At 42.2% G+C, this 17,319-nt stretch overlaps 2 protein-coding genes across 7 annotated transcripts in view; one reads left to right on the top strand and one right to left on the bottom strand.

Annotated features, from left to right (window-relative positions):
- The window catches only part of LOC122562617 (clustered mitochondria protein homolog), an 88,689-nt gene that overhangs the window by 69,000 nt on the left and 2,370 nt on the right, over window positions 1-17,319 (top strand). For both annotated transcript variants that reach the window (XM_043715604.2, XM_043715605.2), the window contains exons 18-25: window positions 4,906-5,059; window positions 6,086-6,225; window positions 6,865-6,945; window positions 12,185-12,310; window positions 12,689-12,810; window positions 14,426-14,519; window positions 15,461-15,595; window positions 16,764-16,837. In XM_043715604.2, the coding sequence (XP_043571539.2) occupies window positions 4,906-5,059; window positions 6,086-6,225; window positions 6,865-6,945; window positions 12,185-12,310; window positions 12,689-12,810; window positions 14,426-14,519; window positions 15,461-15,595; window positions 16,764-16,837 (926 nt within the window). The remainder of the gene's footprint in view (window positions 1-4,905; window positions 5,060-6,085; window positions 6,226-6,864; window positions 6,946-12,184; window positions 12,311-12,688; window positions 12,811-14,425; window positions 14,520-15,460; window positions 15,596-16,763; window positions 16,838-17,319) is intronic.
- Window positions 1-17,319, bottom strand: part of srrd (SRR1 domain containing) — a 42,773-nt gene that overhangs the window by 8,807 nt on the left and 16,647 nt on the right. The gene's annotated exons all lie outside the window — the stretch shown is intronic.

Here is a 17,319-nt window from a genome sequence, read left to right on the forward strand (position 1 = left end):
TGGTGTTGATTTGAAGGATCTGTATTGACGATAATGTTGGTATTCATACTCCTACTCTTCATTGAGATAGTGTCTTGGCATGTTTTATGTGAGATATATCTTTGATTTAATATTAATTTAAAAAAGACAGGACTTCTAACAATCCCTCAGTACTACACTAGAGAGTCAGCCTGTGTTTTTATATTCAATGTACAACATTCTACTCAGGTGTGAGATTGCTTCCAATAGAGCCATGGCTGACCCTATCATCAGAATTCATGGCAATGCTAAATGAAGAGTTTTGAAGGTGAAGAATTAGGCTGTTCCCACCCCTATTCATTACTCATTGTGTGTTTGTATCTGTGTCCTTACACAGGTACTGATTGAGAATAAGATTGTGGGAGCATTCAGCTGTCATGTTGCCCCCTTGGCATGACAGCTTACTGCTGTTGCTGCTTGTGAACTGTGGGAATGAGGAATTTCCTCTATATAACATTGTAAATCTCCTCTTCCTCCACAAATTGCACATGGATTAAGTCTCCTTATACTTAATACTACAAGTTATGCTGCTCGTGGGAGACATAAAGGGAAAACGATATGAAGCGAGAACCAAATAAGGTGTCCTTGCATGGAGCTATTTAGTTAGTTGGATTCTAGTTTACTGCTGTACAACTAAAGTCTGCTTACATGATCTAAAATTTCTTAGTTTCAGCTAGAAATATTTTCGGAATCTCAAAATTTGTCACATGCCTGGATTTGATTAGAAGCCAATGGTATGCAATAGTCCCAGTTGTTTCTTTTATGAAAAAATCTTTTATTTACATAGTGTCTTTAACATACCAAACTACCCCAAAGGACTTCACAGGAGTATGATCAAGGTATCACTGACTGCAAATGATATACACCTGGGCTTCACTTAATGGAATAAGACCATAAGACCGTCAGATATAAGAGCAGAATTGCGCCATTCAACCCATCAAATCTGCTCCACCATTCAATCATGGCTGATATGCTGCTTCTCAACCCCATTCTCTTGTCTTCACCCTATTAGCCTTGTCCCCTTACTAATCAAGAAACTATTTACCTCTATCTTCAATACAATCAATGACTTGGCCTCCACAGCCCTCTATGGCAATGAGGTCCATTGATTAACCACCCTCTGGCTGAAGAAATCTTTCCTCATCTCAGTTCTAAAGGGTTGTCCCTTCACTCTGAGTCTCTCCAATTTGTGAAAACATCTTCCTTCACCTCCATTCAGGGTGGTGCAGTTGCTCAGTGGTTAGCACTGTTACCTCACAGCACCAGGGAGCTGGGTTCATTTCTACCCTTGAGTGACTGCCTGTCTATGTGGAGCTTGCACATTCTCCCTGTGTCTGCATGGATTTCTTCCAGGGGCCCCATTTCCTCCCACAGTCCAAAAATGTGCAGCTTAGGTGGATTGGGCACGCTAAATTGCTAACAATGTCCACCATATGCAGGTTAGGTGGATTAGTCATGGGAAGTTTAGGGTTACAGGGATGGGCTGGGTCTGGGTGGGAGGTAAAAACAATGACTGCAGATGCTGGAAACCAGATTCTGGATTAGTGGTACTGGAAGAGCACAGCAGTTCAGGCAGCATCCGAGGAGCAGCGAAATCGACGTTTCGGGCAAAAGCCCTTCATCAGGAATAAAGGCAGTGAGCTTGAAGTGTGGAGAGATAAGCTAGGGTGTGGAGAAAGTAGCATAGAGTATAAGAGGTGAGCGGGGGAGGGGGTGAAGGTGTTAGGTCAGGGAGGAGAGGGTGGAGTGGATAGGTGGAAAAGGAGATAGGCAGGTAGGACAAGTCCTCATGGGGACAATGCTGAGCTGGAAGTTTGGAACTAGGGTGAGGTGGGGGATGGGGAAATTAGGAAACTGTTGAAGTCCACATTGATGCCCTAGGGTTGAAGTGTTCTGAGGTGGAAGATGAGGCGTTCTTCCTCCAGGCGTCTGGTGGTGAGGGAGCGGCGGTGAAGGAGGCCCAGGACCTCCATGTCCTCGGCAGAGTGGGAGGGGGAGTTGAAATGTTGGGCCACGGGGCGGTGTGGTTGATTGGTACGGGTGTCCCGGAGATGTTCCCCAAAGTGCTCAGGTATGAGGCGTCCAGTCTCCCCAATGTAGAGGAGATCGCATCGGGAGCAACGGATACAATAAATAATATTGGTGGATGTGCAGGTAAAACTTTGGATGTGGAAGGCTCCTTTAGGGCCTTGGATAGAGGTGAGGGAGGAGGTTTGGGCGCAGGTTTTACAGTTCCTGCGGTGACAGGGGAAGGTGCCAGGATGGGAGGGTGGGTTGTAGGGGGGCGTGGACCTGACCAGGTAGTCACGGAGGGAATGGTCTTTGCAGAAGGCAGAAAGGGGTGGGGAGGGAAATATATCCATGGTGATGGGGTCTGTTTGGAGGTGGCAGAAATGTCGGTGGATGATTTGGTTTATGCGAAGGTTGGTAGGGTGGAAGATGAGCACCAGGGGCGCTCTGTCCTTGTTACGGTTGGAGGGGTGGGGTCTGAGGGCGGAGATGCGGGATGTGGACGAGGTGCGTTGGAGGGCATCTTTAACCACGTGAGAAGGGAAATTATGGTCTCTAAAGAAGGAGACCATCTAGTGTGTTCTGTGGTGAAACTGGTCCTCCTGGGAGCAGATACGGGAGGAATTGGGAATATGGATGGCATTTTTGCAAGAGGTAGGGTGGGAAGAGGTGTAATCCAGGTAGCTGTGGGAGTCGGTGGGTTAGTAAAAAATGTCAGTGTCAAGTCGGTCGTCATTAATGGAGATGGAGAGGTCCAGGAGGGGGAGGGAGGTGTCAGAGATGGTCCAGGTAAATTTAAGGTCAGGGTGGAATGTGTTGGTGAAGTTGATGAATTGCTCAACCTCCTCGCGGGAGCACGAGGTGGCACCAATGCAGTCATCAATGTAGCGGAGGAAGAGGTGGGGAGTGGTGCCGGTGTAATTACGGAAGATCGACTGTTCTACGTAGCCAACAAAGAGACAGGCATAGCTGGGGCTCATATGTGTGCCCATGGCTACCCCTTTAGTCTGGAGGAAGTGGGAGGATTCGAAGGAGAAATTGTTAAGGGTGAGGACCAATTCGGCCAAACGAATGAGAGTGTCGGTGGAAGGGTACTGTTGGAAAAGTCTGGAGAGGGAAAAAACAGAGGGCTTGGAGGCCCTGGTCATGGCGGATGGAGATGTAGAGGGATTGGATATCCATGGTGAAGATGACGCGTTGGGGGCCGGGGAAACGGAAGTCTTGGAGGAGGTGGAGGGCATGGGTGGTGTCTCAAACATTTGTGGGGAGTTCCTGGACTAGGGGGGATAGGACAGTGTCGAGGTAGGTCGAGATGAGTTCAGTGGGGCAGGAGCATGCTGAGATAATGGGTCGGCCAGGGTGGTCAGGTTTGTGGATCTTGGGAAAGTGCGGGGTTCCCGGACTATGAGCTTGGAAGCTGTGGGTGGGAGATCTCCTGAGGTGATGAGGTTCTGTATGGTCTGGGAGATGATGGTTTGGTGATGGGCAGTGGGGTCATGGTCGAGGGGGCAGTAGGAAGAGGTGTCCTCGAGTTGGCATTTGGCTTCAGCGGTGTAGAAGTCCGTGTGCCAGACTACCACTGAGTGATGCGTTTTGGAGGGGCGGTGTGGACTTGACGGACCAAATGGCCATCTTCCACACTGAAGGGATTCTATCTCGGCCTTTCAGTATTTTCTATCCAACCCAGCACTTACTCAGTAAGTAATTAAGCTGTTTTCAGCTAAATGTTTTTGGTTTCTTGGATATTGTTTTATACAATAGATTCTAAATGAGTGTTTTTTTTGTAGTCTCTGAAACCAACCATCTGCTGTTTGTGGAGAGATTGGGAAGATCTCAATCTGAGTGTGAAGGTCATCATTTCAAAAGTTTAACCAATGTCAGTCAGGGTAGGGATTGACAAAAAACTGGCCTCGGTGCTTCTAGCTTGAAAATAGGGCAACAAAAAAAACTGAACAGCTGCTTCTGATCTCTACTCACTATTTAAGTTAAAAATACATTTGAGTGCATTTTGGTAAAAGCAAATGTTCTCTAGCTATGATGTTTCCATTCCATGAATGACATGCTGACATTTAGGTCTTGGCATACAATACAGATTACTTATTCTAGCATAGAGAGCCTGTTGGCTGCTGTGAAATCTCATCCCAATAAGAGTCAGTGGAATAGAAACTCGTCACCATTACACCCATCTTCCAGATGCAAGTAATAATATTCTGCAGCTGTATGGATGATTTTCAGTCAAACAGGCTTTAGACATCAAGCAAAGAGTAAATATGGTGTCTAATTAGGCTAATTCTATGCATGCTCCACTCAGTAATTTTCCAGACTTGAGTATGGAAAACTAGCAAGGGAATGCCCGTCAGAAAATGGGTCTCATTTTTTAAAAAAATTACTTGTGGGGGCTTAAGGAGGAACACATTCCTATAATTCTATCAGTTTTCAAAGGTGGACACTGAAGGCATGAACACTAGAAATTTTGCTGCATTTGCAATATTTGGTTTACCTGCCAGGTTTCCTCCATTGAAGACACATTCTTCTTGCAGTTTCTTATCATGTTGTCAGTTACTTTCTGATGCCTCTTGCAATTCTGCACCCTGACAGTGAGGATGAACATGGCTTTGATTGGTCAGGTTAATCTGACCCTGTCTTTACCTGACATTCACACACAATGCGCTTTCCAGTAAAGATCATCCGATAGTGACAGGATGAGGAACAATATTTAAAGTCTTCCCACTCCACCCCAAGGGCACTCATTTAGTTGAAACCAATTACTAACAGAAATAAATGATCATATGGAAAAGGCAGAATACATGCGGTGAGCTATTTAAGGAACCACATTTGTTGTACAATGTTCATTATAACCTTGAATCTTTCTCTCAGATTCTTCTGCGAGAATATAACTTTGACAGTCGTCACAAGCCCACCTTCACAGACGATGACATTCTTAACTCCTTCCCTGTGATCAAGCACATCGTCGTGAAGGCAACAGATGCTGATCAGGTTTATAAGAATGCACAAACTTCAATTCAGAAAGGTATGTTATGCTAAGGAGATGATGGCTGTATTTGACTGAAGATTGATAAGAGTCACATCCTTGCACTGATAAGCTCAAATAGAAAGTATGTAATGTTTCTTGCAAATAAAATTTGGTTAGATGAACTAAATCTCACTGAACACACATTCATGATCCACATTGCCCGGCATTGTGACAATCCATTTTTATTCAACGAACAGGTGGGGAGACTCTGCAGCTGAGATTTTAGGCATATATTTGAAACAGAGGGAGCCTTACCCTACATTTAATTTATGATGAGCCTGACTTGAGAATGCAGCTTTCCCAATATGTCACCATGTCTTTGTAACCCAGTTTTCACAGGCCATTTCTGACATCTCTCTGGTGCTGATCATATATGAATGGAGCACTATTCTTAAAAATCAGTGACTACAACATAGATTTTGAAAGGGAGGAAAAATGAATGCAAAAGATACTCAAAGGAAAAGAAAATACCAGAGGCTGAGAGAGAAAAAGCAATGTATGACTTGATCACGGGACTCACTATTGTACAGGGAATATAGTGACAAGGTGGATAGATGGGATTAATGTCTGCAAAAGAGACTGGTTTAAAGAGACTGATAGCTTTCTCCTGTTCAAAATGCTCGTCCAATAAAAAGAGAACAAGCTACATTTTCCTTTTTTTGTTGTTATTGTCTTTTAACTTTTGGGATACTTCCTCTCCTCCTGTGCAACCAAGAGAAACTAGGAGCCTGCCTGGAGGGATTTATGCGTGTATGCTCACACTTGAGCTCTGTATGTCACAATAATTTTCAGCTTTGTGTCAAGTATGTGCTTGAGGGTTGTACAACATGAATGTGACCCGTCACCCAGTTTTTATATCACTAGTTTTTGATTAACTTTATAACCTGGCCTCTTGGTATTCTTCTCTCAAGTATTCATTAATGTCTAATATTGATTATGAGCGGAAAAATAAATGACTGTTTATTCCCCTGCATTCATCTCTCCCTTCGCTTCTTGCTCTGACTGTTAATGTTATGTTCCTAGGAAACATTAAGGAAGGTCTTGAATTACTCACTGAATCTTTAAACCTATTCAACAACATATATGGAGCCTTAAACCCTGACATTTGTGGTTGTTTAAGCCTTCTGGCACAGGTCAATTACATCATGGATAACATCCCTGAGGTGAGCAATAATTCCAGTTTTGGAGGGCTTGGTAAATGCATCTGTAAGAGCTGGAAGACATAATTTCATGCCATTAGGAAATGATATTAGGATATTCTCAGATTCCAATCTCACCAAGTCCATAGATAGCTTTTAAGAGCCAGGCAATCTTAACAAGAAATTCACAAGTTATGATCTCTATCCACTGCCTTATTCCTGCAAGTAACGCTCAATCTGCAATATACCACTTTTCCACAGTACACCTGTGTTTGTGACCATCCCAAGTATAACACATGTTACAGATCACTGATGAGGGAAAAAACAAACTGCAGTCCTCTGGTTCTATATTGTTTGTCTGTCATTGTTACATTAGTATTCAAAGGAAGAAGAGTTTTTGAGTAAGTTCAGGTCTAAAATTAGGAGACAATGAAGAATGTAACATGTACAATAGTGTAGGACAGATTCCTGCAGTAGTCAACACAAATCTGAACCTGCAACTTGCAGTTATGGAAGTAGCATGCATAGTGTATGTATAGAATTAGGTATTTCTACACGGTCCAGTTACAGGGGGACAAGTTCGTACAAGCCAGTACATTCTGATGATTGTGCCCAAAAGCTGTGCATTGTCCATGCTAATGTTTTTTACCTGTTTCTACACAGGCTATAAGCAACCAGCAGAAAGCTGTAATAGTGAGTGAGCGGATCCTTGGCTTTGATCATCCCAATACCATCCATGAATATGTGAGTAACTTATGTTTCCCTCCCCCACCTTTCTACATCAATTTTATCTGTTTTTCACTAGAACTCCCAACGCGTGCTGGAGAATACTTACACATTCATGTGTTCTTGGTAAACTGCTATTCCTTATACCAACTTAGACAGTTAACAATGGTACTGCGCTCAGTCCTGATCCCGTGTATGCATTTGTGAGCAAACACACATTCACACGCAGCTTTTTTAGACAGTAATTAAGAATAGGGTTGAGAGGTAAAGATGGGGGTCAGTTGAATAGTTACACAGGAGTCACATTTAATCTAAGTAATTATTTAATTAATCAAAATCCTCAAAATTCTCATGGAGACTTTTGGATGGTTGCTAATGCAGGAGAATTGCACAATGGAATCTTCAATATCCCACGTAATTCCTTCAGAATCTGCTGTGGTTCTGTTCGCCGAGCTGGAAATTTTTGTTGCAAACGTTTCGTCCCCTGTCGAGGTGACACCCTCAGTGCTTGGGAGCCTCCTGTGAAGTGCTTCTGTGGTGTTTCCTCCGGCATTTATAGTGGCCTGTCCCTGCCGCTTCCGGTTGTCAGTTTCAGCTGTCCGCTGTAGTGGCCGGTATATTGGGTCCAGGTCTATGTGTTTGTTGATGGAGTTTGTGGATGAGTGCCATGCTTCTAGGAATTCCCTGGCTGTTCTTTGTTTGGCTTGCCCTATAATGGTAGTGTTGTCCCAGTCAAATTCATGTTGCTTGTCGTCTGCGTGTGTGGCTACTAGGGATAGCTGGTCGTGTCGTTTCGTGGCTAGTTGATGTTCGTGGATGCGGATCGTTAGCTGTCTTCCTGTTTGTCCTATATAGTGTTTTGTGCAGTCCTTGCATGGGATGTTTAGACAGGGGACGAAACGTTTGCAACAAAAATTTCTAGCTCTGCGAACAGAATCACAGCAACGAGCACCCGAGCTACAAATCTTCACCCAAACTTCAGAATCTGCTTGTGGAACCCCCATTCACAATGTAATAACAATGAGCCATTAGAAAATCAAACACTTCTGGAGAAGTTACAAAAGATATTCACTTGTGACCAAGTTAAGGGCTATCTATACTTGTCTTCCCCTGGTGAAATGGGAATGATAATGTATTATTGTTCCATTATCTTCAGCAAAAGACAGATTAATGCATCTAGATTACCAGCAAAATCTCCAATAATGAATCCTTCCAGTTATTGTCAGTGGTCTCAGAGATGTGTTCATGTGATCTTGCTAGTAAAATTTCCCAAAGAACCTGCAGATAAGGTATTCATACGACCACTAATATTCTGTTGACAATATCAGTATCTTGATATATGATGTTGTTTGTGAATTCAGCCAACATAGGAACTCTTACTTGGAGGCAAGAAGCGTCAGAGATCAAAACGTGATTACAATGCAAATAACTGTGAAATAGAGCAATTATTTTGCATGCTTCCAAACTTCATTATTATACTCTATCATTAAAACCTGCGCATATTGTCATTTCAATAGACAATAGACATTAGGTGCAGGAGTAGGCCATTCTGCCCTTCGAGCCAGCACCACCATTCATTATGATCATGATTGATCATCCTCAATCAGTATCCTGTTCCTGCCTTATCCCCATAACCCTTGATTCCACCATCCTTAAGAGCTCTATCCAACTCTTTCTTGAAAGTATCCAGAGACTGGGCCTCCACAGCCTTCTGGGGCAGAGCATTCTATACACCCACCACTCTCTGGGTGAAGAAGTTTCTCCTCAACTCTGTTCTAAGTGGCCTACCTCTTATTTTTAAACTGTGTCCTCTGGTTCAGGACTCACCCATCAGCGGAGACATGCTTCCTGCCTCTAGAGTGTCCAATTCTTTAATAATCTTATACGTCTCAATCAGATCCCCCCTCAGCCTTCTAAACTCAAGTGATTACAAGCCCAGTCGCTCCAATGTTTCAGAATAAGATAGTCCTGCCATTCCGGGAATTGACCTCGTGAATCTACACTGCACTCCCTCAATAGCCAGAATGTCTTTCCTCAAATTTGGAGACCAAAACTGCGCACAATATTCCAGGTGCATTCTCACCAGGGCCCTGTACAGCTGCAGAAGGACCTCTTTGCTTCTATACTCAATTCCTCTTGTTATGAAGGCCAGCATGTTATTAGCTTTCTTCACTGCCTGCTTTACCTGCATGCTTGCTTTCATTGACTGCTGTACAAGAACACCTAGATCTCATTGTACTGCCCCTTTACGTAACTTGACTCCATTTAGGTAGTAATCTGCCTTCCTGTTCTTGCCACCAAAGTGGATAACCACACATTTATCCACATTAAACTGCATCTGCCATGTATCCGTCCACTTACCTAGCCTGTCCAGGTCACCCTGTATTCTTCTAACATCCTCCTCACATTTCACCCTGCCACCCAGCTTTGTGTCATCAGCAAATTTGCTAATATTACTTTTAATACCTTCATCTATATCATTAGTGTACATTGTAAAAAGCTGCAGTCCCAGCACTGATCCCTGCGCCTACCATTCCGAAAGGGAGCCATTTATCACTACTCTTTGTTTCCTGTCAGCCAACCAATTTTCAATCCATGTCAGTATTTTGCCCCTAATACCATGTGCCCTAATTTTGCTCACTAACCTCCTATGTGGGACTTTATCAAAGGCTTTCTGAAAGTCCAGGTATACTACATCCACTGAATCTCCCTTGTCCATCTTCATAGTTACATCCTTAAAACATTTCAGAAGATTAGTCAAGCATGATTTCTCCTTCATAAATCCATGCTGACTCTGACCTATCCTGTTACTGCTATCCAGATGTGTCATAATTTCGTCCTTTATAATTGACTCCAGCATTTTTCCCACCACTGAGGTCAGACTAACTGGTCTATAATTCTGTTTTCTCTCTCCCTCCTTTCTTAAGAAGTGGGACAACATTAGCCATCCTCCAATCCGCAGGTACTGATCCTGAATCTATGGAACATTGGAAAATGATCACCAATGCAGCCACATCCTTCAGTACCCTGGGATGCTGACCATCAGGCCCCGGGGACTTATCAGCCTTCAGACCTAACATATTATCCAACACCATTTCCTGCCCAATATAAACTCCCTTCAGTTCAGGTTCTTCAGCCACTATTACATCTGGGAGATTGCTCGTGTCTTTCCCAGTGAAGACAAATCTAAAGTACCAATTCAACTCTTCTGCCATTTCTTTGTTCCCCGTAATAAATTCACCCGTTTCTGTCTTCAAGGGCCCAATTTTAGTCTTAACCTTTTTTTTCTTTTCACATTCCTAAAAAAACCTTTACTATCCTCCTTTTATATTTTTGGCCAGTTTACCTTCATACCTTATTTTTCCTTTGCGTATTTTCTTTTTAGTTATCCTCTGTTGTTCTTTAAAAGCTTCCCAGTCCTCCGATTTCCCACTCATCTTTGCTATGTTATACTTTTACCCTTTTGTCTTTATATGTTTCTTAACTTCCCTCGTCAACCACAGCCACCCCTGCCTCCCCTTAGGATCTTTCTTCCTTTTTGGAATGAACTGATCCTGCATCTTCTACATTATACCCAGAAATACCTGCCATTGTTGTTCAAATGCCATCCCTGCTAGGGTATTGCACCATTGAACTTTGGCCAGCTCCTCCCTCATAGCTCCATAGTTCCCCTTATTCAACTGAAATATTGTCACTTCCGATTCTACCCTCTCCCTTTCGAATTGCAGATTAAAGCTTATTGTATTGTGGTCACTACCTCCTAATGGTTCCTTTACTTCAAGGTCCCTGATCAAATCCGGTTCGTTGCACAACACCAGATCCAGAATTGCCTTCTCCGTGGTAGGCTCCAGCACAAGCTTTTCTAAGAATCCATCTCTGAGGCACTCCACAAACACCCTTTCTCAGGGCCCAGTACCATCCTGATTCTCCCAGTCTACCTACATGTTGAAATCCCCCATAGCAACTGTAGTAATATCTTTGCGACAGGCCAATTTCAGCTCTTTATTCAACTAACACACGACATCCAGGCTACTGTTTAGATAATTCCCATTAGGGTCTTTCTACCCTTAGAATTTCTCAGCTGTATCCATACTGACTACATCCCCTGATTCTAGGTCCTCCCTCACAAGGGACTGAATATCATTCCTTACCAACAAGGCCACCCCACCCCCTCTGCCAATCAGTCTGTCCTTACGATAGCACGTATAGCCTTGAATATTCATGTCAGGCCCTGTCCACTTGAAGCCACGTCTCAATTATCCCCACATCGAAACTGCCAATTTCCAAATGAGCCTCAAGCTCATCCACCTTATTTCTAATGCTCCTTGCATTCATGTATGATTTTTAAATTTGTTACTCCCCTCATCCTTCCTATCCCTATTTCACTTGACCTTACGCATGATCCTTTTTTGAGTTTTCTGCTCAGGAACAGGTTGAATCTCTTGGAAACCGTAGAGACAGATGTCACTGCCAGTCTGAGAGGCGGTCAGGTCTGCCAATCAGAAATTGGTGTGGAGGCATAGCCAAGGACTCAGATATCACACAGAGCCGTGGTAATGGGGGACTCCATAGTCAGAGGGACTGAAAGGGGTTTCTGCGGCAACAGGTGGGATTTGAGGATGGTGTGTTGCCTTCCTGGTGCCAGGATTAAGGACATCGCAGACAGAGTGCAGGAAATCCTCAGGGGCAAAGGTGAAGAGCCAGACCTGGTGGTGCATGTCGGCACAAATGATGTCGGGAAGAAGAGGAGGGACATTCTACAGCGGGACTTTGGAGAACTCGGAATAAGGCTGAAAAGCAGGACATCCAGGGTTGTTATCTCCGGTTTGCTTCCAGTTCCTCGAGCTGGAGAGGACAGGAACAGGGAGATAATGGACCTGAATGTGTGACTGGGGAACCGGTGCAGGAAGCAAGGATTTAAATTCTTGGATCACGGGGGTGTGTTTAGTGGTAAGGATAAATTATACAAGTGGGATGGGTTGCAGCCTAATAGGTGGGGGACCAGCATTCTGGCAGGGAGGTTTGCCACTGCAACACAGCTGCATATAAACTAAATAGCGGGGGGGAGAGGAGACAAACTGGAAGTTTAAGAAGGAAGTTAAAGGGAAAGTTAGAACAAGAGAAGTCAAGAAAGACAACGGAATCAATGGCAAGATGGCAATATGTCAACCAGTGCATTGCTACACCTTCAGGTGTTAATTGAAATGGAACTGTAAAGCTATGCTCATTATTGCCTCCTATTGTTTTTAACTCACAGGCCCGCCTAGGTCTCTACTGCTTTGCAAACAACCAGATTTCAGTAGCTCTGAGGCTGCTGTATCGCGCTCTCTACTTGATGCTCATAGTCACTGGTGAAGATCACCCGGAAATAGCTGTTCTTGACGTAAGTGTGTATGTGACAGCTTAGAGTGGATTGAATTGAAAAATAGTTGTTCTTGCGGTGTTTTTGGGTGGGGTTATAGGTAGGTCCAAGTTAAAAATAATCAAAGATGGTAGTTACCTGAATTATTTTACCAAACTACTGCCTGGAAATCAGTGAGACTTGCATATAAATATCACCTTTACTATAGACAAATTTGTATCCTAATGCTCTAGTGAAGTGTGATAGAGTCATCATTTTGGTGGCTGATGTGGAGGGTTGAGGGTTTAGTGGGGTCCAGTCTATCAGTGTCGAAGCTTCATTCCTTTAAAGGGCAATGTGCGGTGGATACCACCCCAAGTGACTCTCACTGTGAAATTAATCTTATTTTCCTCCCTCCAGAGCAACATCGGCCTCATGCTCCACGCTGCATTGGATTGTGATCTTGCAATGCGATTTTTGCAGAAAGCCCTGGAATTAAAGCTCAAGTATTACGGGGCCCAGGCTCTGGAGACTGCTCTAAGGTAGAGCGCAGGATTTCTCCTGCATCTGATAAACTTAACTCATAATTGATTTAAAATTTAACAGGATACAAATTATGCAATAACCTTGCAGATCCTATGCCAGCTCTGAACTGTTTTTGGTCCTTTTTAACACTAATTTGCAGTGTTCCTATTTCATTGCTGGTACAAATTTCTATTGGAAACTAAATATTTCGTGTCAGGCTTTGTATCTTGAGAACTTGAGTTCAGATTCTAGCTAGACTGATGGGAATAAGAGTTTCTTATCTACCAGTGCAAAGGCCCCTGAATAAATTTGACTGGTCTCCATCGGATTCGAGAGCAAAACTCCTAATTGATGATGTCCCTCACAGTTAAATGATCATTCTAAAAAATGTCATACTGCTACAACAGCATGTTATTTGAAGGGTGGGATAAATATTGAATACGTAAGCTTTGTAGGAGATGAATTACATTTATATAGCACTTTTCATGATCCCAAGTCCATGCCCCCACCAGCCCACAAAAGCTTTGCTGACAATGAGGTAGTGTTTGAATCATAGTCACTGCTATAATTGCAGCTTAGAAAAATACGAATAGACATTAGACAAGACTGTGAAATTTAGGTCATAATGTGATCAGCCATTATATTATTAACTGGCACAGAGTGCTCAGGGAGTTGAATGGCTTCAACATCTAAATTGCATGTTTGTATGTATACATGTATGAAAGGAGAGCAGGAACCATAAACCTCGTCTAAACTACTCCTGACCAGTGAGTGTTTGATGCTGACATCCGAAAGCGTCAATGTACATGATTTATGTAATTGCAGGCAACTTTAGTGCATACCAGGGAGCTCTCAGGCTATAAATAAAGTTGAAATTCCAACAGGGCTTACTTCTAGGACTTATGAATTAACAGGGAAGTAGTAGCTAGGAACAACGTTTTGCATATATCCAGGCACACAGAATTCAAACAAGTCAAACTTGCCCCGAAGATTTAATCACCAAGGCTTGTGAGCTGACACAAAGGTACCCTAAATGACAATGTTCCATTAATATCTCTCTGCTTGAAGTATGGAATTTGTGAATCATACTTAAAAATGTAATTATATGCGCACTTTTCTTTTCCCCAGCTAGTACAATAGCCTGTTTGCTAAAATATCTTAAAATCTAATATTATATTGATGTGCCTTAACCTTGAAAAATTGCAATGTGGTGTTACTTTGCTAAGGGCTCATTGTGATGTCTTTGCCTGTCTCCCTCTTTTTGACATCTGTCTGCTTGGTTGTAAGTGATAGGAAGCACTCCTGCAAACACTTTTTTGTCACTGCAAACTTCACTTCTCTAACATGGCAATATTTTTGATCATATTTTAAATGCAGTGATATCAAAACTATGATGCTTTATTTGACATTTTCAAGGTATACTTCATTACAATACCTGGCTTTTTTAATGAATTAATCGCAATTAATTTTTCCAAGTCAATCTGGGATAGTCTGCAGGAGCCAAAAAAAGTATGTTACAGGATAATTCCACATTGCAGAAAGTCACTAATGTCTCATAATAAAATGGACCTAAATTTAAGGACCCATACAAAGGACATCATGAGCTCAACAACTTTTGTTTTAATCATACAGCTATCATCTCGTGGCACAAGTCTATGCTAGCAAGGCAGAATTTCGAAATGCTGTGCAACATGAGAAGGAGGCCTACAACATCTACAGGACTCAGGTAGTTATTCTAAACCTGCCCGCTCCTGCTGTTGTAGAGATTAGACTCACAAGTCAACTTTTAATGAATCTATGAAGGTGTACCATGGTGTTAAAAGTAAATGACACGGCATCTGTGAAATGTATTAGTCAGTAGCAAGTCCATGTTGTTCCACAGCAAACAATGCTTTCCCTGCTAAATAAAAATCACTACTGATTTAAGCAGTGAGCAATTCTTATTTTTTTAAGTAAAGAAATTGGTGAATCCAACAATCTGTTCCTTGTATGTGTGTACAAGTGTACATTAACAATTTTCCACTCCCTCAATTTCACCTTTGGCATTGGAAGTTGCTGTTCATCCACTTACCTCAATTGTTTATGTACAATACAGTCAGTAAAATGTCATATTGTAAAGGGTAGTTAATTCTTCATCCATGTAAGTGATTGCCCTTCCAATCATTTCTGTTGTTAGCCTAACAGGATATTTCATACAATGGGACAGAAAGGAATGTTGATATTATAGGATTTGCTTCTCTCACCAATTTGCATACTATCAGGGTTTATTGATAGGGCTAGATTCAAAGGAATGGAGGATGTAAGATTTTGAAGTGGGGTAAGTGGATTGAAGATTCCACATTGAACTGTTCCCAGTGCATAGATCGAATGGAAATCCTAAGTTATTGGAACAATGGGCATCTCTTTAAGTTAAAGGCCAATAGTATTATTAGCCTGTTGATTTTAGTACTGGGATCAAAGCTATTAAGTAACTCAATCACCTGTCGGAATGCTTCTTCCACTGACCACAACCATTCTCCTCCATCATTTACACTCCTGAGAGGATGAACTGGATAAATATTACTGGTTTGAGCAAATTTTCTGGATATTAACTACTTAGAAAAGCAACTGTATGGAAATGTGGCATTACTGAATCTGGATTAATCTGACATTTTGTTTCTAACTCAGCTTGGGGAAACTCATCATAAGACAAAAGGAAGCTCTGAGTTCCTGAAACATGTTACACAGCAGGCAGTGAACCTACAAAGAACCATGAATGAGATCTACAAGAACGGATCAAATGCCGGCCTTCCTCCAGTACAGGTCTGTGTACTTCATTTAGTTTACCTCTTCTCTACACCCCTCACATATCTTTTCTTATGAATCTTGTCAGGTACAAAAAGAACCTGCTCTCATCTCTGGGTGTCTTGTTGATAAGGTCTTTGTCAGGAGATGTATTATGTGCCACTCTTCAGAAAACCAAATTCAACGAATGGTGGGGGAGTGAAGTTTCATGCCAGTTAATGAGTCTTGTGGAATTTGATACCAGTTTTACAACAACAATTTAATATATTGCCTTTAACATAGTGAAATGTCCAAAGACACTTCACAGGAGTCCTATCAAATTAAACAAACTGAGCCACATAAGGAGATAGTGAGGCAGGTTAGAGCAAAAACTTGATCTAAGAAATAGATTTTCAGGAAAATGATAAACAAGGAAAAAGAAGAAGAGGAAAGGTCTGAATCCAGGTATGGAGGTATGAGAGAATTCCAGAGCTTATGGTCTCAGCATCTGAAGGCACAGGTGCCAATAGTGAACAAGTTAAAATTGGGGATTCTCAAGAAGCTAGTAGTGGAGGAATGCAGCTATGAGGTTTGAAGGTTTCAGCTTTGAGAAAGGGTTGAGGCCATAGGTAGTTGAAGTGGATGTGAATTTTAAAGTTGAGATGTTATTTAATGAAGGGCCACTTCAGATTAGCAAGCAAAGGAGCGATAAGAACACAGGCAGCTGAGTTTTGAAGTAACCACAAGTTTGCAAAGGATGAAAGATAGGTGGTCATCCAAGAGAACATTAGAATAGTAACGCCTAGAGGTAGCAAAAGCAGGGACAAGGGTTTCAGCAACAGATGAGCTGAATTAGGAGTAAAGCTGGTCAATATTATGGAAGTAGGAATGGGCAGTCTTTATAATAGTATAGAGAAAGTATTAGGACTGATAAAGATTGTGGTGAAGTTGAGCTGGATGTTATCTAGGAATGGAAACTGATGATTGTGTTTTTAAAGATGACATTGAGGAGAAGCATGCAGATGTGAAATAATAGGGCATCAAAGACAGACTCTTTGGAAACACCAAAGGTGTGGAAGTGGAAAGAGAAGTAATTGTAAGTGATTCTCTGGCTCAAATTGGATAGAGAAGAACAGTACCATTTAAACTAATATTTCTTTGTAGGGAGGGACAATACTTTACAGTTCACCTATTTCTTTTTTTTCAGACCACATCCTTGAGTAACAAGATGATACTACAACAGCTCAACATGATCAATGGGATTGTGCTGACTGACACAAGGTAACATTGTCCTTCCTGCTTTCCCAAAGAGATTGCTGTATTCAGAATTAATGCCATTTGGTAGCTGGGAACTGTGTGAGTCTTAAGAATATTCACCAATCAGCTGTAAATTCTGGTGGAGAAATTGTGGAAAATTATAGCAAAGCCTGGAACTACTTAACATTTTAATGAAAACTAATGTCTCAGTTGTGGATGGTATTACAGAGTGAAAATTGTTACATTGCTCCCTGATGGTGCATTTTGTGTTTGCTGCCATGGCTGGTGTTAAGAATTATAAATCAGAAGTTCCCAAGCCTGTGCTGAATTTGATAAATGCTAAAAAATAAAAAGTGCCACAGTTGAGCTCTGTGCAGTGATGGGTGTGCTATTGTGTACCTTGGCATCCATGTGTTAGTCATGCTTTCCTTTTGCTCACAGTCCTGAGACTCTTGATGCAAATGTTAACATTGAAAGGAGCTTGGCTGTGGTGTTTTCACCATTAA

This window comes from Chiloscyllium plagiosum, unplaced genomic scaffold (genome assembly GCF_037043375.1).
Source record: "Chiloscyllium plagiosum isolate Xiang-an unplaced genomic scaffold, Cpla_swu_hap1 HiC_scaffold_24, whole genome shotgun sequence".
Taxonomy (NCBI): Eukaryota; Metazoa; Chordata; class Chondrichthyes; order Orectolobiformes; family Hemiscylliidae; genus Chiloscyllium; species Chiloscyllium plagiosum.